The sequence below is a fragment of the Thunnus maccoyii genome, chromosome 5, assembly GCF_910596095.1.
Source record: "Thunnus maccoyii chromosome 5, fThuMac1.1, whole genome shotgun sequence".
In the NCBI taxonomy this organism is placed as follows: Eukaryota; Metazoa; Chordata; class Actinopteri; order Scombriformes; family Scombridae; genus Thunnus; species Thunnus maccoyii.
Genome location: NC_056537.1, coordinates 12,666,778 through 12,689,601, shown reverse-complemented (window position 1 = coordinate 12,689,601; position 22,824 = coordinate 12,666,778). Strand labels below are relative to the sequence as shown.

General features: G+C 38.0%; 2 protein-coding genes across 2 annotated transcripts in view; both read left to right on the top strand.

Annotated features, from left to right (window-relative positions):
* cald1b (caldesmon 1b) overlaps nucleotides 1-16,597 on the top strand; it is a 30,779-nt gene extending 14,182 nt beyond the window's left edge. Inside the window, exons 3-18 of the mRNA XM_042411719.1 lie at nucleotides 1,519-1,644; nucleotides 2,709-3,042; nucleotides 3,171-3,212; nucleotides 3,303-3,443; nucleotides 3,876-3,941; nucleotides 4,344-4,379; nucleotides 4,472-4,539; nucleotides 5,357-5,603; nucleotides 5,799-5,924; nucleotides 7,413-7,456; nucleotides 7,587-7,665; nucleotides 7,767-7,898; nucleotides 7,993-8,130; nucleotides 10,472-10,543; nucleotides 12,411-12,447; nucleotides 14,592-16,597. Coding sequence (XP_042267653.1) covers nucleotides 1,519-1,644; nucleotides 2,709-3,042; nucleotides 3,171-3,212; nucleotides 3,303-3,443; nucleotides 3,876-3,941; nucleotides 4,344-4,379; nucleotides 4,472-4,539; nucleotides 5,357-5,603; nucleotides 5,799-5,924; nucleotides 7,413-7,456; nucleotides 7,587-7,665; nucleotides 7,767-7,898; nucleotides 7,993-8,130; nucleotides 10,472-10,543; nucleotides 12,411-12,447; nucleotides 14,592-14,608 — 1,705 coding nt within the window. The 3' untranslated portion in view covers nucleotides 14,609-16,597. The remainder of the gene's footprint in view (nucleotides 1-1,518; nucleotides 1,645-2,708; nucleotides 3,043-3,170; nucleotides 3,213-3,302; nucleotides 3,444-3,875; nucleotides 3,942-4,343; nucleotides 4,380-4,471; nucleotides 4,540-5,356; nucleotides 5,604-5,798; nucleotides 5,925-7,412; nucleotides 7,457-7,586; nucleotides 7,666-7,766; nucleotides 7,899-7,992; nucleotides 8,131-10,471; nucleotides 10,544-12,410; nucleotides 12,448-14,591) is intronic.
* Nucleotides 16,598-17,749: 1,152 nt separating this feature from the next.
* On the top strand, nucleotides 17,750-22,790 carry tnnt2d (troponin T2d, cardiac). Its single transcript, XM_042411762.1, has 11 exons — nucleotides 17,750-17,831; nucleotides 18,824-18,879; nucleotides 19,000-19,007; nucleotides 19,097-19,118; nucleotides 19,205-19,262; nucleotides 19,352-19,468; nucleotides 19,549-19,626; nucleotides 19,739-19,849; nucleotides 21,242-21,354; nucleotides 21,489-21,579; nucleotides 22,045-22,790. The coding sequence occupies exons 2-11, from the start codon at nucleotides 18,842-18,844 to the stop codon at nucleotides 22,084-22,086; spliced, it is 678 nt and encodes a 225-aa protein (XP_042267696.1). The 5' UTR covers nucleotides 17,750-17,831; nucleotides 18,824-18,841; the 3' UTR covers nucleotides 22,087-22,790.
* Nucleotides 22,791-22,824: the final 34 nt, after the last annotated feature.

Genomic DNA, 22,824 nt, shown 5'->3' with positions numbered 1-22,824 from the left:
TTGACAGACCTCTCACAGTAGGCCTCTGGCTTTGGGTGGAGTAATATCTAATTGAATTACTTCCTCAATGATTTCTCTGGGCGACCTATGCCATTTGGATGTGCCTTGCCTGAGGATTTGTTGGATTTCCGCCTCGTTTGGGTCTTTGTTTCTGTTTTAAAGACAGAAAGGATTCTTGTGGTTCCCATCCACCTCTTCCTCACGCAACATCTGTAAATCATTGTGTTGCGGATTCAGGAAGAGCAGAGGGAAATAATACCCGTGCTCTATCAATGGGCCATTTCAAGCTCTCTCCCTGCCTCATAAAGCCTGGTAATGCTTGGAAAGATACAGCCTGGCATGCTCAAACTCTGACTGTGTGTGGATGTACTAACAGTTGGATGAAGGTCAACAGCAGGATGTGAGAGAGATGGGGAGGATAGCGGGCAAAGATTTTGGCATCATTTCCAAACCTTCTCATCTCTATAATTGAGAAAATTTGTTTTCCAGAAAGTTTTTTTTTTTCACGTTGTGTTGGTGATTTTGTCTTCATCTTTATCTCTTTATCTTCTTTGTTTTTTTTTACTCTGTTTCTTGCCGGCAGTGTTTTTGTCTCCAATTCGATGTGCTTGTTACATTATTAGATGCTAAGAGGATCATTTTGTTCAAATATTCTCAATTTATCCAATGTGACATTTGGATCTCAGACACATGTAGAGTGTGTGCTTCTTATTATTTCTTAGTCTGTTTTCCCTCTATTGTGGCATCTCCCATCTCCATCATGTCCTTTGAGGTCATTTTGAGACAGTATGGATTATATCAGTGGTTCCCAACTTGGGGGGAACCACTATTTATTTAAATGGAACAATCGGAGAGGGAAAATCCTTTTTTGGTTGATCAGCTTACAACATACTGCATGTCCACACAAAGGCCATAACCTGGGATCAAGGGTCACAAGTAGGCATACATTTTATTTAAGGGGTCACAAGCCAAAAAGGTTAGAAACCACTGGCTCAAGTGGATTAGTATATTGGTATGAGGCTACCGACATATTTACATCACTAAAAACAAAGTTATGTTTTCTTGTTCTGGTTTAAAAGTGTATGGGTGATTTTCTGGTTATATTAAAATGTATAATCATGAATGCTGTTTTTGTTCTTTTAATTAGCATTTTAATGTTTTATGTTTTTTTTTCTTTTTAATGTATTATCTAAAACACTGTATTGCCTCTGTTTAAGAAATGTGCTATACAAATAAATTTGCCTCTCTTTGCCTTACATTTGTTAATAAAGATCTATTTTAGGAAAGTTTTGCTACCTGCAGGCAATAATACTGATGATTACAACCTCAAAATATACTTTATGTAACTGGCGGCACAACTTCACTATTTTCAGTTCCTTAGAAGTATTGGCATTAAGTTTTTGTTTTGAATTGGTGTCTCATTTTAGAGTAAAATACAGAAACATAATCAGATTCTTTAACTAACACATTGTATTTTAACATGTACTGTAATGTGTACCTGTATGTATGATGTTTCAGGGGGGGTTACACCAACGATGATGATGATGAGGAAGCTCGGGAGCAAAGGAGACGTGCAAGGGAGGAGAGGAAGAAGATGAGGGACATGGAGCCGTCTGGAACTGGTGATGTGATCAACACTAACAGGTGCAAAATCATATTCAGTACGTGTAGTGTGGCAAACCAGGGGAACTTGGAGGCGTCATTCAGATTTTAAGACAAAGAAACAAACTTTTGACTTTTGTTGTAATTGCTGTCTTCAGAGTAAAGTTACCCAACAAACTGCCTGTACACCAAAACAGAGAAAAAGAGCAGTTGAGTCTATTTTTGTTGCAAAGGTGAATGGTTTTGGTTTCAATAATTTCATCACTAGCAACAAAGCTAGCTCTCCAACAGGACACCTGTCCAAATTATATGATTTTAGTGGCTTTTGAAACATTACTAACTGTACTGAAACAAACAATATCACACAGAAGTTGATGTTGTTTATCAGTTAGTTGTTTTTAGCTGTTATAAATCTTTGGGCTGAGTTCTGTTGTATGGAGAAAGTCAGTCAATTATTTTCTCACCTCAAGGCCACAGTTTTTAACAGATACAGCACAATGGTGTGTTCAGATTGAATTACCTCACTTTTTTTCTCAAATATTGGGCTGTGGTCAATATTTATCCGCCACAAACCACAAATTTCTTAAATGTTCTTAAAAAACAATTAATCAATTATCAAAATTGCTGCCGATTAATTTATTAGTTTTTGACTATTTGATTAATCAACTTATCGTTGCAGCTGTAATCATGGCCAACCTAACTGTCCCAAAGTCTACAGTGAAGACAGTTTAAACAGCTGGGAAATGTTTTTGAATCAGGCAAATGTATGTATACAGCCTATCTAGCACTGGGAAAATGTGTTTCTTTATCCACATTAATTCAATCAGTCTTAGACATTGTTTTGGAAAAACAGTCTTCGCAGCAACACAAGTGCCAATTTTAAACTCTTGGAATTGATAATCGCCTCCAGCCACAGATTCGGGGACTTCTTCCAATGGTTGAGTGGTTTTTTTGATTGATACTTCCCCTGGTTAGCCACAACACAAAGATCCAATCAAAGATGTGGATTCATCACGCTTCATCGTACAAGAGGTTTGATTGCAATGGGGATTTGGAGATTTGACTTGGATTGGGCTCATGAACAAGTGGTTTTCATATCTTTACAGTGAGACAGTGACTGAATCCTCCACTACCAACACCGGCGCTGAAGGTACAGATGATGACCAGGCTTTGCTGGAGCGCCTAGCCAAGAGGGAGGAGCGCAGGAAGAGGAGAATGCAGGAGGCCCTGGAAAGACAGAAGGAGCTTGACCCCACTATTGGCACCACCAACGGCACAGATAGCACACTAGAAGAGCAGTCCTCCATCAGCAGCAGCACACAGCAACAAACAGAGGAAAAGGAGGAGAACAAGGAGGAGAAACCAGCCCAAGAGGAGGTGGCAGACACTGATACTAACTCCTGGAGGAAAGAGGAAGAACACAAGAAGGAAGAGGAGAAGGTAAAGATGATAATCTGGCATTATCTATATCAGAATGTGTATTTAAGTTAGCGGGAATATGTTATATGCAGAAGACTGTATAGGGTGACATTATTCTGTTCCTAGCTGATGTTTTTTTCTCTTTGCAGGAATCTGTTGAGGTATCGAGCACACCGACCACAAGAAATGAGGTTTGGACTCTTATCTGAGCTTTCTGCTAACTTTATTTTGTTGACGTATGTACAGAAATTGACAGAAAACAAATACAACTTATTTTATAGGAGGAAGTCGAGCAGCCCGATTTAGCAAAGAAAGATGCTGAAGAGGAGGCTGTTCCTGATGTTGATAAGGAGGAAGAAGAAAGGAAAAGAAAAGAAGAAGAGGAAAGACAGCAGAAAGAAATGGAAGAAAAGCAGAGGATAGAGGAAGAGGAAAGGCAAAAAAGGGAAATGGAGGAAAAGCTCAAAAAGGAAGAAGAAGAAGGGCAGCTAAAGGAAGAGGAGGAAAGCAAGAAGAGAGCAGAGGAGGAAGAACAACAAAAAGAAAAGGAAGAGAGGCTGAGAAAAGAGGAAGAAGAAAAACAGAAAAGGGAAATGGAGGAAAGCAAGAAAAAAGAAGAAGAAGAGCAAAAACAGAAAAAGGAGATGGAGGCAAAGAAGAAGATGGAAGAGGAGGAAAAACGCAAGACAGAAATGGAAGAGAAGAGGAAAAAGGAGGAGGAAGAAAAGAAGAAGAAGAAAGAGCTGGAGGAGAAAAAGAAGAAAGAGGAGGAGGAAAAGCGGAAAAAGGAGGCTGAAGAGAAGAAGAAGAAAGAGGAGGAGGACAAGCTCAAAAAGAAAGAGATGGAAGAGAAGAAGAAGAAAGAGGAAGAGGACAAACTCAAAAAGAAGGGGCTGGAAGAGAAGAAGAAGAAAGAGGAGGTATTGATGTGATTTATATTTTTTTTCCACCAAATGTCACTTCAAAAAAACACTGGAATTGATGTCCCCATTTGTACAGTAAAGATTAAGTGACAATGGGGACCACATTTGATTTGGTCCAGGCTGTGTTCTCACTTCGCAGATATTTTCTGTATGATTGAATTTTGCAGTGGTCACAGGTCACAGTGTTTTGCTAGTCGCAAGGATAAAAGAGGTGGATGTCATAGTGTGATGTGTCTTCAACATACATCTGTATCGCATTCACTGCCAGGCTTTTGACTGCAGCAGTGTTTCATACTGAAGCTTTATTGTGGGGCCTTTGACATTATGTGTCTCAACGGGTCCAGCTGTTCTCATTATTTTATTAATTTTGCTCTATTTCTGTCTTCTGTGTGTACGAAGGAGGAGAAGCTGAAGAAATTTGGTTTTAAAGAAAAGGTAAGATAAAAGTTGAATATAAAAGTATCAGTATCAAAGATGTGTTTAGGAACTGTTTTTTGACGTCTAACTTTTTTTTCCCTTTTTGCAAGAATGAACCAGCCAAACAGAATGGAGCTCTCATTGAGAATAAACTCAAGAAAACAGAGAAGACATCAAGGTAAAGCTTGCCAGATTGCTCAAACCAGTATGACAGTATACGTTTAAAACACCTTTCCAACTCTAATCCTTTCCATCTTTGTATGTTCTTGTTCTTGCTATTACATTAAGACTTTGGATAAGAGGCCGACTTTGGAAATTCAGATGTATTTTTTAAAGCCCTGTGGATGGCAATGGTGGTCATTCCACTATTTGGTCTGGACTAAAAATATCTCAACAGCTGCTGGATGGTTGCCACGACATTTTGTACAGACATTCATGGTCCCCAGAGGATGAGTCCTAATGACTTTGGTAATCCCCCGAGTTTTCCTTGTCACCATGGGGTTGACCTTTGTGGTTTGGAGTGAAATATCTGGAAAACTATTGGATGGAATACTACTAAATTTGGTACATATATTCATGTCCCCCCAGAGGGAATTGGAATGACTTTGGTGATCCCCTGACGTTTCATTAAGCACCATCATTTGTCCAATGTGTGATAAAATACCTACAAAACTAATGACATTCCCATCAGCCTCAGATACACGATGTGTTTTGTACCATTTAGAAAATGCTAATAAGCCAACATGCGACACTAAGATGGTGATCATGGTAAACATCATGCTAAAAGTGCCATTGTGCCTAAATAAAGACTCACAAAGCTTTGGTGTGCACATTTAGACTGGAATGACTCTTGTCCTAAAAAACAAAATACACCGTCATTCCTAGAAAAAATACCCTCGGTGTTTATTAGTTTCAACTCATTTAATATATTTAAGGAGCATGTGTGTATGTGTACATGTGTGTTGCATTGAGTAATTTTGTGTGTTTGCAACCAGGGACAACGTTCCCTCCTCCAAGGCAGACAGTGCGGAGCAACAGGAGGCTGAGCGTAAGCTGCAGGAGCTGAAGCGCCGGCGAAATAATGCGGAAAGTGAAGAATTTGAGAAGATGAAACAGAAGCAGCAGGGTGCGGAGGCTGAGCTGGAGGAGCTGAAGAAGAAGAGAGAGGAGAGGAAGAAGATCCTAGAGGAGGAGGAGAAGCAGAAGAAACAAGAGCTGGAGGACAAGAAAAACAAAGAACAGGTGGGGATGGACTTAACATTAAGGAATTAACTGCAAATATTCCACATTGTTAAAACTATTTTGGAAGGTGAAAATCATAATTTTGATTTGGTTGTATGTCATTTATCGTTGGTCAGAGAGAAAGACTCACTCTGAGGGCAATTTGTTTGTAACCAATAACAAAAGTGTGACAGAAAGTTGTGTTTTTTGTAACAGGAGGAGAGGAAGAGGATGAAAGAGGAGATAGAGAAGAGGAGGGCGGAGGCTGCAGAGAAGAAGAAGCAGATGGAGGAAGAGTCTGTCAAACCCAGCTTTGCTGTCAGTCCCAAAGGCTCCTCTAAGGTGAGGTAGAGTTAAAGTTGTTCCAGAAGGTCTCCAGCACAACAGAGAACAACTTAATTTCACTATAATTTAAATCTTAAAATGACAATTCACCCAAATGACAAATAACACATGTTCTCAATTACAGTAATTGAAGTGGAAACTAGCTCTGCAGATAGCTTTGGTTTTATTGCCAAGATTTTGAGATATTTGACATTACTACTCTGATATAAGAGTTTGAGGTGCTCACAGCATTGAAAATGTCAAGGTGCATTTCAAGAAGCAATATCTTGGTTACTTTGGATTTTGATCCACAGACCTCACTTTTAACAGTTTCTATTTGGAGCAACTGTAACCAAAAAATACTTCACATGAAAACTGCTGAGAGCATGTTCTGTGGATTATCCAGAGTAGTAGCAACTCTAAAAAAAGATGTTCCTGTTAAATTTTAAATGTAATTTTCCAGTGCTGTGACCATCACAAGTGAAAAACACAAGCATCTACCATCTCAGAGACGGATATCTCAAAACCTGGATATATAAAAACAAAACTATCTCTCTCTATATATATATTTCTTATCATTTTAGTAAACTGACCTTTTAAAATGATCCAAATCTAATAGGCTATACAACACAGTTATATGGTACACTATGTCTATGCAGTTTTTTTCAGTTGTATACAGTTCAATGGAGCCACACACTCCACTTCTAACATTAGTGTCTCTATTACATTACAAACATCTGTGCAGCCAGATGTTTGTAAATCCCAGTTAAATGAAATTAATTGAGTTTAAAGTTAATCAAACATTGCTCCCAGTGTGTCTTTATACTTGATCACATTACAAGGGTTGTCATTTCCTGTTTGTATCTAAGTGTGAGACACTACAAGAGACACACTCTTCCCTCTATGGTCAAACATGTTTTGTGGCCTGATGTGTTTGTTTTGCTGTTCCCATTTCAATTTCTGTTTTTAATTCCTCCGATACTCGCAGTATATTCTTAGTAGACAAGGATAAAAAAAGAAAAAAAGATGTGATCTGGCGTCTGTGCTGTATTCAAATATGGCTACAGTGGAACAAGACCATGACCGGGTAATTTTCTTGCTGGAGTATTTTTGGAGGAATGTTGAGAATTGTGTGTCTGTGTGACTCTGTGCGTGTACATGGGAGGTATAATTCATTCTGCACAGCATTTCTCAGCCCGGAGCTCAGACCAGGCTGTGTGTGTGTGTGCATGTGTGTGTGTATGAGTGTGTCTGAGCTGTGCGTGTGTGTGTATATATGTGTGTGTGTATCCTGGCTTCCCTACAGCCAAACTTTCCAGTTCAATCGCTCAGGCACCAACCAACACAGTGTTCAGGAACAGATAGACCTTCCCAGAGACAGACTGATCCTCCTCTCAGTGAGGTCGTCTGGGAGAAGGAAGCCAGGACAATTTGTCCACGGCAGAATGTATTTTTGCATGTTAATGACAGACGAGTTTATAATTTAAACCATGCTATTTTGTACAGATTGGGGAGAAAGCAGAATTCTTGAGCAAATCAGCTCAGAAAAGGTGAGCAATAAAAGGTATTTTACAATCTAGTGCTTCATCTGTTAAAAAAATACGGTAAATAAATGAACAAACCAGGCTCTCCTACACTGGTGAGCCATACTAATATCCATTGTGTTGCTCATTCATGCAGCAGTACACCCAGAGTGTCACACACTCCAATTGTCTCCAAGATAGGCAACAGACTGGAACAGTACACTTCTGCCATCCAGGTGAGACTCAACAGTATAATTCACAATCTTCAGTCAATGTATTGCTGTTTCTGCCCTTAAAAAAAGTAGGTAAATCCATCCTCCCTTCTTTGTGTCCACAGGGAAACAAAGATCCCAAGTCCCCCAAGTCTCCCATGGCAGATATTCCAACAGGAGGCACTCGCAGCATCAAGAGCATGTGGGAGAAGGGCAACGTTGGCAGCTCCTCTGAAAGTCCATCCCCTGCAAATAAGGTGAGGGAGAGAGAGAGAGAGAGAGAGAAAGAGAGATGCATGGACACATTTTCTGAATCGTGATCGAGTATTTGAGATGTCTTTTTTTTCCCAGGATTTGGCTGGTATCAAAGGAGGCGTTGCCGGACGTGTCAACAGTTGGATGGCAAAGCCTGCAGAGGCGGAGAAGACAACACCGGCACCAGCAGCAGGAGCAGCAGGAGCAGCATCGCCAACAGCAGCAAAGCCAGCAGTAAGGCCTGATAAATCCTTGTCTTGTACACACACACAGTCACTATTGTAAATTAGACACCAGTGATAGCTCAATAGAGTAATCCCTCGATATTCTGTACACGCTAATGGGCTCATTTGCACATCAACGTGCCAGTCTTTTATTGGCCGCAGCCATTGTATCAGAGCTCCAACTGGACGATGTTGCTGTCTGGAGTCTAGTGACACCACATGGACGCTTCATTTAACAGCATCTGCTACCAAAACCCCTCTGTGTGTTACTCTATACATGGTGTGAAAGTTTTCTCTTTTTTTTTAAGCACAAACCTTTAAGAAATCATTGCATAGAACTAGAATAATATTCTCCACTGTTGCCTAAAACAGTCCAACCACAAAACACTGAGCAGCAGTTGTGTGTCAGGTGGCTGAATGCCAAAGCGCCTGCTTGGACAGACGTCTATACATCACTCACTCTGACCACAGGAGGTATTTCAACATTATATTTCAGCCCACCAACCACACAGTACTTTCACACAGTAATCTGTGACTCCATATTTAAGGTCTCCTTCAGGCAAGGGCAAAAGGTCATGTCCCTTTAAAGTTGTCACATACAAGGACATTATTACCCTTCTTCACAACACAGACGAAACAAACAAGTACATATTGAATATAAATTTAGATTATTTAATATTATGTCAGTCATTATTAAATCAGTGAGGTCACTTGTAACTGGGCACTTGTTTCACGCTGTGTCCCTTTCTTAAAGAAGGACACCAGCTGCTGATTCTGCCAGGTCTTCTGGAGACATTACACTATGTCCGCATGCAGAAGCCTGTTGGATGACGTGCAACATTGTTCTAACAGGAAATTTATGAGTGAGATATCTTTAGTGTCAGTCGTCTTGGCCAGAGGAGCGGTTGTGACATTGGCTTTACTCATGCGGCAACACTTCCCCCTGATGGGAAGAAGCCGTACAGCAGCTGAGCTTCTATATTCTGTCTTTTGTATGTTTACTGTAATTATTTTCTCATTTTCTTTCCCTTTGTAACTGCACTTCCTTTCTCAGCTTTCCTCACTCAAACTTTTCCTGCTGTCCACTCCTCAAACTGTTGAAGGTATCACTTTACACACATTTCACCATAACTACCACTAATCAGTTGATGATCAGCAGTATAATAAATATGGAAATCATAATTGCGTACGATCACTGGTGGAGAATAACTAAGTTCATTTACTTCAGTGCTGTACTTAAGTATAATTTTAAGATTCTTCCTTGTAGTATTTCCTTTTGATGCTACTTTCCACTACATTTCAGAGGCAAATATTGTACTTTTTACCCCGCTACATTTATTTGACAGATATATTTACATTATAAAAAACACATAAACTGATAAAGCACAATTCATTGTCAAAGATAAAACCAGTTATTCCAAACCTTTTTGGCCTGTGACTTCCTCCCACAAAGCAGTGTGTCACATTTCAGATGAGTTATTTACAGTTCCAACAAAGAGAGATTTCCCCCCTTAATGTCTCAGATGAGGTTACTTAAAAACAAAAAATAAAATTATCCAATATTTCACAGAAAAAGCTATTTTGAATTTCTGTTAGAGGTCCTATAATCTGGAATTCAACTTCCAGGTTTATACTGTATATGTATTATAATATAATATGTTAAATTTGTCATTGTAAACTCTTAGTATTTTTCTTTTTTGAACAGTATTATATATTCTGGTTTGCACAGATGAGTGCATGAATGTTGATTGTAAATATTTTGCTCCTGAAATAAGATGTTGTTGGGAGCTAGTGGAGCTGCACGATACACAATTTGTGTTTTTGGCTCTGCCTGCACATCTCTGTTCTCATTTTTGCATCTGACTTTTGTATCTTATCTCATATTTGATATTGTGCAAAGAAAATAAACAAAATAAACAACAGCAAATATCAGAGAAAAGTCCAAAACACTAACACAACTTTTCCAGCAGAAGTTCTTTTTGCCTACCTGATTAATCATCTTACCACCGTTCAGAAGTATCTTGTGATCCGCTGAAAGATTAGTTAAAACTAATGACAGAAACATGCTGGTTACTCATTAATACATAAGTATTAAGAATATAATAATGTCACATATAATCATTTACAACTCAAAGGGACCAGTTTTCTGAAGAACAAGTATTTTTACTTTCAATGTTTTAAGCACTTTTTGCTAAGAAAACTTGACAGTATTTTCACTTAAGTAAAAAAATGATTGCAGGACATTTACTTGCACATTTATTTTTTACATTGTTATAGTGGTAAAAGATCTGAATGCATCTTCCACCACTGTATGAGACTAATATGGTCATGGTTGGTCTTTTTTGTCAAAGGATGCGAAACCAGGTGATGTTGGTAACAAACGTGGCATGTGGGAAACCAAGAAGAGCTCTACGCCTGCCAAGGTAACACACACACACACATCTCTACTGTTGAGGAGGACGATGTTAATGTTCTCAGGCTTCTAGTGATGTGGTCCTGTTTGTTTGTTTGTTTGTTTGTTTCATTCAGTCTACCTAATCAATGGGTGAAAGAGGTAATTTGTAGATCTGTGGAAACACTCATTGCACATTCCACCAGGCATGGTTTGATTGATGTTTGTGATGTTTACACTGTGTGTGTGTTCTCTCAGTTCAGTCAATTCAAAGGGTAAACATTTATTTCAATCAAAATCTGTATGCATGACTTTCAGTAAGGGACTGTACATAAATTACTAGGGGGAGAGAGGTGACAAAAGCATCTTTTTGCTGAAGGGAGGGTTATAGACCCTAGGAGTAGGGTCTTTTAACTTTTTCTAATTTCTCAAAAATTGTATTAAAGTTACTTCAAACAATGACTTTTTTGTGCGCCATAGGTCATAAAGGTGTGTTTGGTAATATGCAGAAGGCGCAAATGTTATAAATTTGGCAATTGATGCTCATGTGAAAATCATTGTTCCATTGTTATGACCCGGTTTAGTTAAGAGATTTGTATTTTTGTTTACTTTTGCTTTGAGTTGGTCATTTTAGGTTGATGCATATAATTCTATTTTGTTCGTTAGTTTGCTGTTATACCGGCCTGAAGCCAAAATAACCCTAAATAGTTGGATCTGGGAAGAGGAGAGTCTCATTTTCAAGTTGTGCCAGGGTTTCCTGTAGGCCAGGTCGTAAAAATACCGTTAACAGCTTAAATTCTTTATGTACTCTTGTTTATTAATGGCAAACAAATTCTACCAAGTCAGTACTGGGGCCAAAGAAATAAAAATAACACTACAGTAGGCACTTCACTTCACTCTTTGATAAAGTGAATAAAAAGGTTCAGGCCCCCATTCCACAAAAATAACTTCCATACTGTCCCTAACTCATAAGTCTGTATACAATAATTAAATGTAGGATGTATTTTGACTTTCAAACCTCCGCTGGAGTTGCCTGAACTGAAATGGAAATAAAGATTTTGATGTGATGAAAGAGACAACTGTGATTGATATGAAAGTCTTAATCCTTCCTCCACCCTTTCACACCCACACACACACACACTGACATATACACTATATTATGTGTTTGCTATCATTAGCTGCCACACCGGCTTTGAGGCCATAAATAGTATTCTTTGGATCTGAAGTTTCAGCGACTCTGTTGTGGTTGTTTATTTGGAACAAGGATTACTTTTTGTCATACGTGAATGTGATTTATAAGTTGTTACAGAACATTTTGGCTGCACTTTGCACAGCTTTTTCATGCCAAGATAGTAGTTATATTACAGCAAGGACAGTACTGGTCAGTGCATGTGGATATGTTTCAATGCTGTGGTTGATGTGTGTGTGTGTTTTTTTTTAAATAGACATGATTTAAAAATGTTTGATACATTATTTCACTCCATTTTTCCGTTTGAGTCTCTACACTATATAAGTAATACATCTAATATCTGTGGGAATGTTGTAGAAAAACTGTACATCTATCTTTAGGGGTATGAGCACATTTTTCTCGCATGCTATTTACAGTATGTCATATACTGTATATATCCATCACATCACACTACTAAATCCATCACTCTCACTCTTAACTCTCTGATAAATCCACAGATGAAGAGACAATGAATTAAGCTTTTCATTTGATTTATTTTTATAGGAATCCTCGTTAGCTTTAATAAATCAGAAGCTTTGCTTCTAAAAACTCAAAATGAAAGTTTATTATATTAAGCAATACTAAATACGTTTTTACAGGTCTTTTTATCAAATGTTCTTTCTCCTTTCCTTTATTTCTTCTAATTTCCTTAATTTCTTTCTGTTTACAGGTGACAGTTGGAGGCAAGGGCAAGTTCGTCACTAATGGTAATTTCTTAATTGACTGCAAAAAGTGGTTTAATGTTTATATACTGCAATATTGTACTTAAGTACAATCATTTGTTCTTTACTTGAAAACTTCCATTCATGTTATTACTCATTGACTTTTCATCAAGACTCAACAAATACATGACCGAACAAACATATAGACAAACAAACAAATAATGTCCACACAGGAACACAGGGCAAAATAACAAATTATTTATTTAATATTTTATTTTATCAGCGAGAGTCATCCAATAATATCGTATATGATAACATAACACCCGCAGGGGCAACTCTGCTGAATAATGAGTACATTTAAGTTTAAGTACATTTTGTTGATAATACTTCAACGCAAAGGATGCTGTCGGATCACATTTCTTCAATTCTGTAATAAAATAATACCCATATGCTCACACCGTATGTAAAGTACATTGAAACAGTTTTTGCATGTTGTAATCCTTCCCCCTGTTCAAACTGACCATTAAAAGATCCCTTCCTAAAAACCTCTGATGTGAGTGATGGGGGACAAAGTCCACAGTCTTCATTCTGTGCAAATACATATATTAAAGTTGATCAGGAGGTAATATGAGCAGCAGTCTAAATGAATCACATCGAGTAGGTATCAGTTAAAGTTAAACTCTTTTTAGAATAAAATAATCTCGTTGTGTCTCCCCAGACAGTGTTTCTGTACTGCAGTGAAGGAATTTTATTCTAAAAAGACTGTAACTTTGGAAGATGCTCACTTGATTTATGTAACTCAGACTGCAGACAATTCATATTAGTTTCAGATAAACTTTGGTAATAATAATATTTTTGCATTGAACAAAGTTTTCCCCATCTCTATTCATTGGAAGTGTATTAGGAAATGATCTTTTTGTAGTCAGTATAAACGGGGGGAATGATTCAACAAGCAAAAACTTGCTGATATTAAAGGATAGTTTAAATGCTCTTGTAGGCCCATGACTATTACTACTAATAATATATATATATATATAGTGGTATTTCCACTTGGATGTAAGTAAATGATGTGAATACTGCTTCCCACACTGACTGTTAATGTGCATAAGCTACATGTTAAACCAAGGTTTATCCTGATCTGTCCTGGGGGAGAGAGAGTTTAGGAGAGGTGTCTCTGTCCTTCAGACCATTTTCTGGGCGAGGGGACAGGCAGTGATTGATTTATGGCCCCATATGGACTCATAACCACCACAACCTGCCAACCTTCCTTTGTGCCAGAGTAGCTGTTCACTGTAAATCAAATCTGCTGCTGGAGATTTTTGGGCGCGGGCTCAGCTCTGTGGCACTGTGGTCTATATTTAAAGAAAAACCCTCACCCTGACCTTGCTTCCCAGTATAAAGAACCTTCCAGACGACCGGGATGGCTGTCGTGTTTTTGCATTGCGTTGTTCACCCGGTGCCACCTGGGCTGTCCAATGCCGCGCGGTGTGTCGGCGAGCTTATAGGCATACCAGAGTGCAGCTGCTTGATTTTCACATTACAACTGACTGCTAGGAAGGATTATGAACTCTTAAGGCAGCAAATCGGGCTCCATCAACAGGCTTATTCACTCAGTGCTAATGATAAAGACCTCCCGTGTGCCACCACGGCCTGTAGAGACAGCATGAATCATGACAAAAGACTTTTAACATTCACTGATGTCGGCATAGTAAAACTGTTTTCCTCCTCTTCATTCAAAAGTCAAATTTCCTCTGAAACCAAGCCCACTAAAGCTTGAGCCAGAGAGTGAACAATAGGAATGGAAAAGCGTTTATCGAGTGTCAGCTTCAACCCTAAATAGCGATCCTTGTTTGTAACCTCCCCGGTTCTGCATCAGAAATAGACCGAGGAATGAAGTAAAGGGCATATGACAAAGTTACAGCTTTCAATCACACAGAGGAGCGTCATGACTCGACTTGACTGCAGGTTACGTGTCAGCAGAGGAGGACTGATGTACAGACGCACAAATGCACATGCGCATACAGTACATACACAGAAGAATGATGTAAAAGATTTGATTAACAGCCCTGAGACCAATCTCATTTAACACCTAATAAACTTTGATAAGCTATGCAGTTTTGAATTCAACATTGACAGATGTATTAACTAATAGATTTCTTCGTATCTGTGTCTCTCTATCTCTCTATTAGCAGCCGTGAGACCCTAACTATTGACATCCGAGCTTTACCTGACCAAATACAAGACTCTGCTACTGTATGTGCATCCATTTCCCATCAGCGTACCTGTGTTTTGCATGAAGTTCCCACCAGAACGAGGAAAAGATGAGAGACCAGGATAAGTGATGTTAAAGGTTTTCTGCGTCAAAGTCTTCCAGCTATATTTTTATGAGTAACTTTTGCACTGTCCTGTAATTTAACTCAGCCATCCTTTTCCTCAGAAATATAAAAAAAAAAAAATGTTTCCATCAGATTTTATTAGATATTTTTCAGTAGTAGTGTGGGTTTTCAGGGCAAAACGCCTCACATTACATGCTTAAAGGATAGTGATTAGATAGATTGTGTGATAATCATCTGTTTAAACAATATTAGCCTGTTCTGTCCCAGTCACAAAGTTTAAATAAGAGCTACAGCAAGTTTCAGATGTGCTGTCAGGATGCTTAAATGTCACGTTGCTTTCAAACCACACCGACATGTGTCCTCTTCTCTGATGTTATTGTTACATAGCTTACACCCAGTCATAAGCATACACACTCACTGCTTTCTATGATGATAGTCACTGTTTTGACTCGATGTGGTGTCCCTCTCACAGCCTTTGAATTGTTTAAGTGTACTGCCACTGAGCTGGATGCTGGATGATTAGCCTGTACATATTTGATTTGTTTCGTAAGTCGGTACCACTTTATAATAAGGCACACTTTAAGCATGGTTTATAAATTGTAACAATTGATTTCATCAATAGTTAATAAATAGTTTACTAATGCTTCACAGTTCAGCCATTAATAAGAACAACTTAAGGTTTGTCAAGTCGTGAGAAACCCATTAGCCTCCTACAGCATGACACTGGCTTTGTCTTTTTTGTCAAGGAAGCAGCGAGGCTCTCGGGATGTTGGTCAATCGATCCACCATTTCCAGAGTGAAATATCTCAACAGCTATTGCCATAAAATTACACATTTATATTCCCCTCAGGATAAACTGTAATAACTTTGGTTAGCCTTTGACTTTTAATCTTGCACCATCATCATCAAATACTTCCAAAACTGTGGTGGACATTATACTTGCTAAGCATCAGCATGTTAGCATGCTGACATTAGCATTTAGCTCAAAGCACCACTGTGCTTAAAGAGTTCATATTATGCCCCTTTCCCGGTTTTAATATTTTCATTTTTGTGGTATAATTACAAACATTTGTATGTTTTTATGGTAAAAAAAAATATCTAGTTATAGCCGTACAAGCCGTGGATGCAGTCCGTCCGTCTCAGTCGTCCTGAAACAGGCTGTTTTGTGTCTGTCCCTCTCTTCTGATTGGCTGACTGTTTTCTGAGTGACGTACGCCCAGGCCAACCACAGTCCAACCAACTACAACGGATTGTAGCACACAGAGAGCAGAGGAGAGGAAAGAAACTAGCGTGATAGCAAAACGCAGTAGAGACTCTCACATTGAGCTGAAATGAAACAAGTGCACATAAATTAGGTAGAAAAAACATATTTTTTGTTTCTTTCAGGAGGGGTGGGGAGGTCCCGTTGGAGGGGCTGGCCATCCCTCCAAGGCAAACGCTGAGTGTATAGTTGTGACATCATAACCTTATGGAAGTCCAAACAGCTCGTTTAAAGGCACAGTTTCTGAATACTGGCTGTGTGCATTTCTCTGTGGAGTGTTTTCATACCTTCACAGTATTTATAAAGCACCTAGATCTGCTTTATACTCAAAAAAGAAATGGAAATCTCCCTTTCTACAGTCTGTCCCATAAGATAAGGCTGGTGATTTTCTATATTTTTCTTACTGTCATCAAATCTCATGTGCAGAGCCAAACAATGAACTCATCCTACTTACATTGTGCATGTATCCAAAGTCTGATATATCTTATTCCTCTGCACCATAGAGCTCTGTCAAAAAGTCACACTGCTACACTGAGTAACACGGTCCTTCCTCCCTGAAGAGTTTGTTTACCGTAGCTTGTTTAGAAACGGCTCCAAAGAGTAATTACAGCGATGGTTTGGCTCTGCACATGAGATTTGTTGAGAATAAGAAAAACATAGTAAATCACAAGTCTTATCCTTTAAATGGAGCCTCACAGACCTCCGAGCATGCCAAGTTAGCTTTTGAATTCATGAGGAAGACTGCTCTCATTTCCTGGGAAAGTTTTGCAAGGCATGCGGAACAAAGTCCATTTCCTAAAAACTTTCATTCATTTACAACTGCAGACTGGATGGATTATTGTAAAACCCCATTATTAATTATATAGTAGCGTTTATCAGTGCAGACTCGATGGCTTTTTAGAAACAAGTCCCATCAGTTATGTACCCTATAAACCCCTTATAAAAGTGCCTTATCATAAACTGGTACCCATAATCCCACCACCTCAGACCAGAAAATAATATCAACAGCACATTCTGCCCAGGACTGCAGCCAAAGAACCACAGTGTGCAAGCAGTTCAATGTTTCTGTCAACAACATCTGGGTTTGTTGCCTTTTTTAAAAAATCACATTAATATGTAATATAAGCACAGACAACATCTATGAATATGTATGTGATTATCCACTGTGGCAACTATTCAGTGACCAAATGTAATTCTGTTTAACAAGCAGGTAACAGTCTGAGTTCTTGTCTATCATCAGTTTACATGCACCTATTTTTGCAGCTGCATGCCTGTAATTAACCTTAATGTGTAACCTGGTATTCTTCTCAGTCAGTAGTGCACATGAGTTCAATCCTGCCAAAAAAAAAAAGAGACTATTATGAGTCTTTTAGTTACAATGTGGTGGATTTACTTTGTTTGAATGTTTGAAGTTATTGTTTGTACTTGCTTCAGCAATAAAAAAAAGAAAAAAAACATTTGTGTTATAGTTTTATTCCTTTGATATCAGATACTGTGAGGAGATGTTTTCCCTCCTAACCGTTTCGGAAATTATGAAGTGTTGAAATCTGAGCGGCTGGTGAAAGCTTGAATGGACAAATGACATTTTACCAGGACATGATAGTACCTGCAGCATGCGTGTGTGTGTGTGTGTGTGTCAGAGACAGAGTCCTAATGTCCAGCTCTGTCTAACAATAGACTCTAGTCTCTTCCATGCTGAGCAGCCATAGGGCGCTGTAGTCACATGAGTAAGAAGGGCTGGACTATGTATCCTTGATGCTCAACCTGTTTGTGAACCTTCAAGTGGCTAAAGTTTGTCAGCCATCTCTGAGCTCCCTCTGTCTGAGTCACAGGTAAGGACTCTCTTATGTCGGTGCTGCTACTTTCAATTAAATCTGTGTTTAGTCATAAATTCTGAAATTATTCACCATCTGAGAAATATTTCCTTATTTTTCCATTTAATTGTGATCATCCAGAGTTGGAGATAAAAAGAGTTATTCTCATTTTTTAATTGTAATTGTAATTGTATTTACTGTGTGTTAAGATTTTTAAAGCCACATTCAGCATGTAAAAGAAATATCTTCACATTCTTGGTTTCAGTCTTTTCTCACTAGAACAAAATTTTCTTCTGTTCTCAACCAATGTGACTGAATTACATCCATAACTAAGGTTGAGATTATTTTCTTTTCATTAGTGGCACTGCTATTAATAGATGCATTTGTAGTTACAATGACTCACAGTTAACGCTCCTAGTTGTTCTGACATGAAATAAATCAGATATTTGTAGAGTAATAACCCGAGGTTATTATAACTAAGTACATTTACTCAAAGACTGTTCTTAAGTACAAATTTGAGGTTTTACTTTACTGGAGAATTTCAATTTGATGCTATTTTATAGTATTTTGCCACATTTTTGAGGGAAAGTAATACTTTTTATTCTGCTACTTTTATCTTACAGTTGCAGATTGTAGTTTCACATGCAAATTTATATGAATTTATAACGAGTAAATCAATCTCCAGCACCACCTGGACCTGGACAGGCTGCATCAAAAATGGGTTCAGAACATTTATTTTTGACTCCACAGTACATTTACCTGCTAAATACCAACTGCTGAGTAAATGTTTTGAATGTTTACTTGTAACAAAGTATTTTTCCAGAGTGACATTGCAACTATAGCTCAAGTATGTTATTTCACCGCTGCCGCAGTGACCAAAGATATTCATGTCACTACTCCCACTCATTGTAAACCGTGTGAACTGGTGCCATCTCGTGCTCTGCTATGCTGTTTAATGATCAGAAATATTTGTCAGTCTAAAAATAGGCTAATAGGGATCCATTTTGCAGGGCTCATCTATAAACAAAATGTCTGACACAGAAGACGTCATGGAGGAGGAAGCTCAGTACGTTGCCATTTCTATACTTTTGCTTTTTAATATTTTGATTATTTCATGTTGATTTTGTTTGTAAGATTTATTTTGTTTGTTCTTATTTCTTGCACCAATACTGCTGTTCCTGTGAAGAGAGACAGGTGAGAAAACTAACCTTTTATGTGCAATATCTTCTTTCTCACATGTCAGTTCATTTATATTTCCTAATATTCTCTGTTTCTTGTCACAGATGAGTCAAAGCCCAAACCAAAGTAAGTTTCTTACCTCTTTTTTTTGTTAAGGTGTTAAAACACTATTTAGGGCAGATTATACAATAACAAACTGCTCATTTCCACAGATTTATGACAAATATTGCGGCTCCAAAGATCCCTGATGGCGAAAAAGTGGATTTTGATGTAAGTGGAACTTATTAATAGATCCTGATCAACATCAACAGACATAATTTTTAATAATATGTGATGCTGATTAGTTTTTCTGATGGCAGGACATCAGCAGGAAGCGTCAGGAGAAGGATCTCGCTGAGCTTCAGTCACTGATCGAGGCTCATTTCATCCAGAGGAAGAAAGAGGAAGAGGAGCTCATCGCCCTCGTCAACAGAATTGTGAGTGTGTCCATCAAAGGGGAAACTGTGTGCCTCTGTTGGTTAAAAAAAAAAGATTGTGTGTGTTTGTGGGCTTTTAGGAGAAGCGTCGTACTGAGAGAGCAGAGCAGCAAAGGGAGCGGGCTGAGAGAGAGAAGGAGAGGCAGGCTAGACTTGCGGTATGGTCTCAGTGCACATCAATTTATATCCTCAAAACTACAACATATTATTACCAAACAACACCAAGACAATGGTTCCTCCTTTAACTGATGCACCTGTGCTGACATACAGGAGGAAAAGGAACGTAAGGAGTTGGAGGAGCAGCGTAAGAAGCTTGATGAGGACGCTAAGAAGAAGAAGGCTCTCTCGAACATGACCCAGCAGTACAGCGCTGGGCAGAAGGTCATTCAACTCCTTGTTTCCTCTGGTGTTTACAAGTGAAACATAATGTGCAGGGCTGGAAAAAGTACATTAGAAATCAAAAAAGTAGATGTGCTGTTGCTTAAGTATTTTTTTTTATTTTTGCTGAGAACTACACACGTAGACGTACAAAAGCAGTTTTTTCTATTAACTTACTTTCTTACACAGGGTCACCAAAAAGGCCAGTCTGACTGTCACCATTTAATTATGAATGCCAATTAACCCCAGTGAAAGATGCCTCTAAAGTGGTGACTAGCTTTACAAATTGCCTTAAAAAAGCAAAAGAGGGTCGAACTTAAATGTAAATCCTTCCTGATTTTCCCGTAGCAGCATTACTATCAGCTACTTTGACATTCTTGTCTTTCCAACAAATATTTTGAGCACAAAACCTACAAAAGTATAAGTAAAGATGTAAGAATATACTTGAAAAAAAAAGGCTAAACAAGGCAAGTGTACTTTTTACGTTAACTTTAAGTCACTGTTTACTTTGCAGATTAAATTATCCAACAAAATATGATAAAAGTTCCCTCAACATTAAAAATAGACTTTAAATGCATCAGTAAATACAGCTATATACATAGTCATAGTAAGAATAATAAATCAGATTTAAGTATTAATCAAAACATCAATGTATTATTCAAGAGCAATGCTGCCAAATATACAACTAAAAAACATACATATTTAGTAATAGAACAGTCATTTGAGTATTTTCACTTTTGATACTTTAGGTACATCTTAATAATGATAATAGCAAAGTTTTCAATGCATGAATTTTACTTGTAATGTAGCTGTTTTACATTGTTGTAAGTGAAGGATCTGAATACTTCTTTCACCACTTATAGTAACAAAAGTTTTCTTTTATTCATATATCAATCACTTGTAGGAGAAAAATGTATAACAAAAAAAACAATATCTACTTTATTTATTGTTTCCTTCACCTTGATGTATGTATCTTTTGGGCTTGACCGGCCACGGACAGACATCCGCAGAGTGAAACAGATGAAAGAGCAGGGGGAGTTAACAGATCATTAGAATAGTTATAATTAAATTTCAAACAAGTTCTCTTTCAAATCAAACATCCCGAGATATGAGTGGAAAGTCTTGTTCTTGCAATTGCGTATATAACCTTTTTTTTTTTACTCAAACGTAGCTTAACCATGTCATATGATATGCTACTTAAGTACATTTTAACAACAAATATTACTGGGACCACTACAGAAAATTGCAGATGAACATTTAATATCCAGGAATTCACATTATAGACACTATCACTTACTATCCTTGTAACAAATTGGCCACAATTTTGCACACTGATCATTCACAGTCCTGCCATAAACTAGGTTTTGACTTGGTCTTTTTTAATTTCTAACACAGACTGAGAGCAGAAAAGGAGCCAAGAAACAAACTGAGAGGGAGAAGAAGAAGAAGATCCTGGCTGAACGCAGGAAGATTCTCAACATCGATCATATGAATGACGAGAAACTCAAGTAAGACTGAGCTGTTTTCATGTACGTTTCAAAATCAAGTTGGTTCATGTTAATACTGATATTAACCCTAAAATAAATTAAATAAATGTACGTTCTTTGCATTAGATTCAAACATGCTGATTGTTTGTATTTAGGGAGAAGGCCAATGAGCTGTGGCAGTGGCTGATGGGGCTGGAGGCTGAGAAGTTTGATCTCGGTGAAAAACTCAAAAGACAAAAGTACGATGTAAGTCTTCCAACTGCAAGTTCTGCAATAATAGGAAGGGAATCTCCCTCAATCATGATGGAAGTCAGACAAACAGAGAACCTGGAAGAAACCTGGAGACAACCATCACTGAAATTGTTGCTCATGTATTTTAGTTTTTGATGTTCTTCCAGTTATTTAAAGTATTATTTTAAAAATTATGTCAGCATGTAGCAGTCTGTCATGTTTCTGCGCTTTAGTGGAGACTGTTATAAAGATACAGTTTCTGCTGTAATAAGAGCTCCTCGACATTTACAGTAGTTTGTCTCAGGTAAAATGTGTCATATTATGTAAGGTAAGTTCTTGGCCCAAAGGAAAGTGATAAGTTTAATATGTTAAGTTTACAGAAAGTTTTCCACTTCTAAGGATTCTTTTATTATCTCTTCTGGACTTCTCAGGTATCTGTGACTTTTTAAAATGTTTAGCAAGATGTACGTTTCCTTTCAGATTAACCAGCTTCTTGCCCGAGTCCAGGATCACCAGAAGTAAGTACAAGGACCCCGACGGTGGGTGGTTGTAGTTTTGATTACTATTAAGAATAGATGCTGGTCTCGTCTCTCTGATTCTTCAAAATCTTCTCCAAATCTTCTTCACTAAAACTACAAAGATGAATTCTGAATGAATCCTAACATAAAAAATACTCAAATTGCAGATGAACAAATCATTCTCCACTCATCATTATCACTGCATGCAAACGTTCCTGTTTGTAATTTATGTTGCATCGAGTCGACTCTGCGTGGTAATATTATGCATTTTAAAGAAAGAACTGGCTGAAACAAAACTAACTGCAACACAATTTGTGATATAGTTTGAAATTATGCGATATGCATTAAAAAAAAATGTCCCAGAGTTGTATAATTATCCATCTGTGAGCATAAACAAGATTCTTGCAAGTCTATAAAAAAAAGAGAAACTTTCCTTTTTGTTTGTAACGTCATTAGCAAGACAAGTCCTGCACCTAAAATTTAACTTGAGCCAAACTTATTTTGTGTCATAACTGGGGCAAAAAGTCAGAGAATAAGAGATAAAGGATACTGTGTAGCATCATAATAGAGATTTTGGCAGTTAAAACATCAAACAAAGCAACCTGTTCATTGATCTGTTGATTGATTTGCTTAATGCTGCATTCACATGACCTCCACTTGTCCTGAACCACCTGACTGCGGTGTTGGGCATTAACCTTTTCCTGCACCCTTTCAGCGCCAAAGGTCGTGGCAAGGGCAAGAT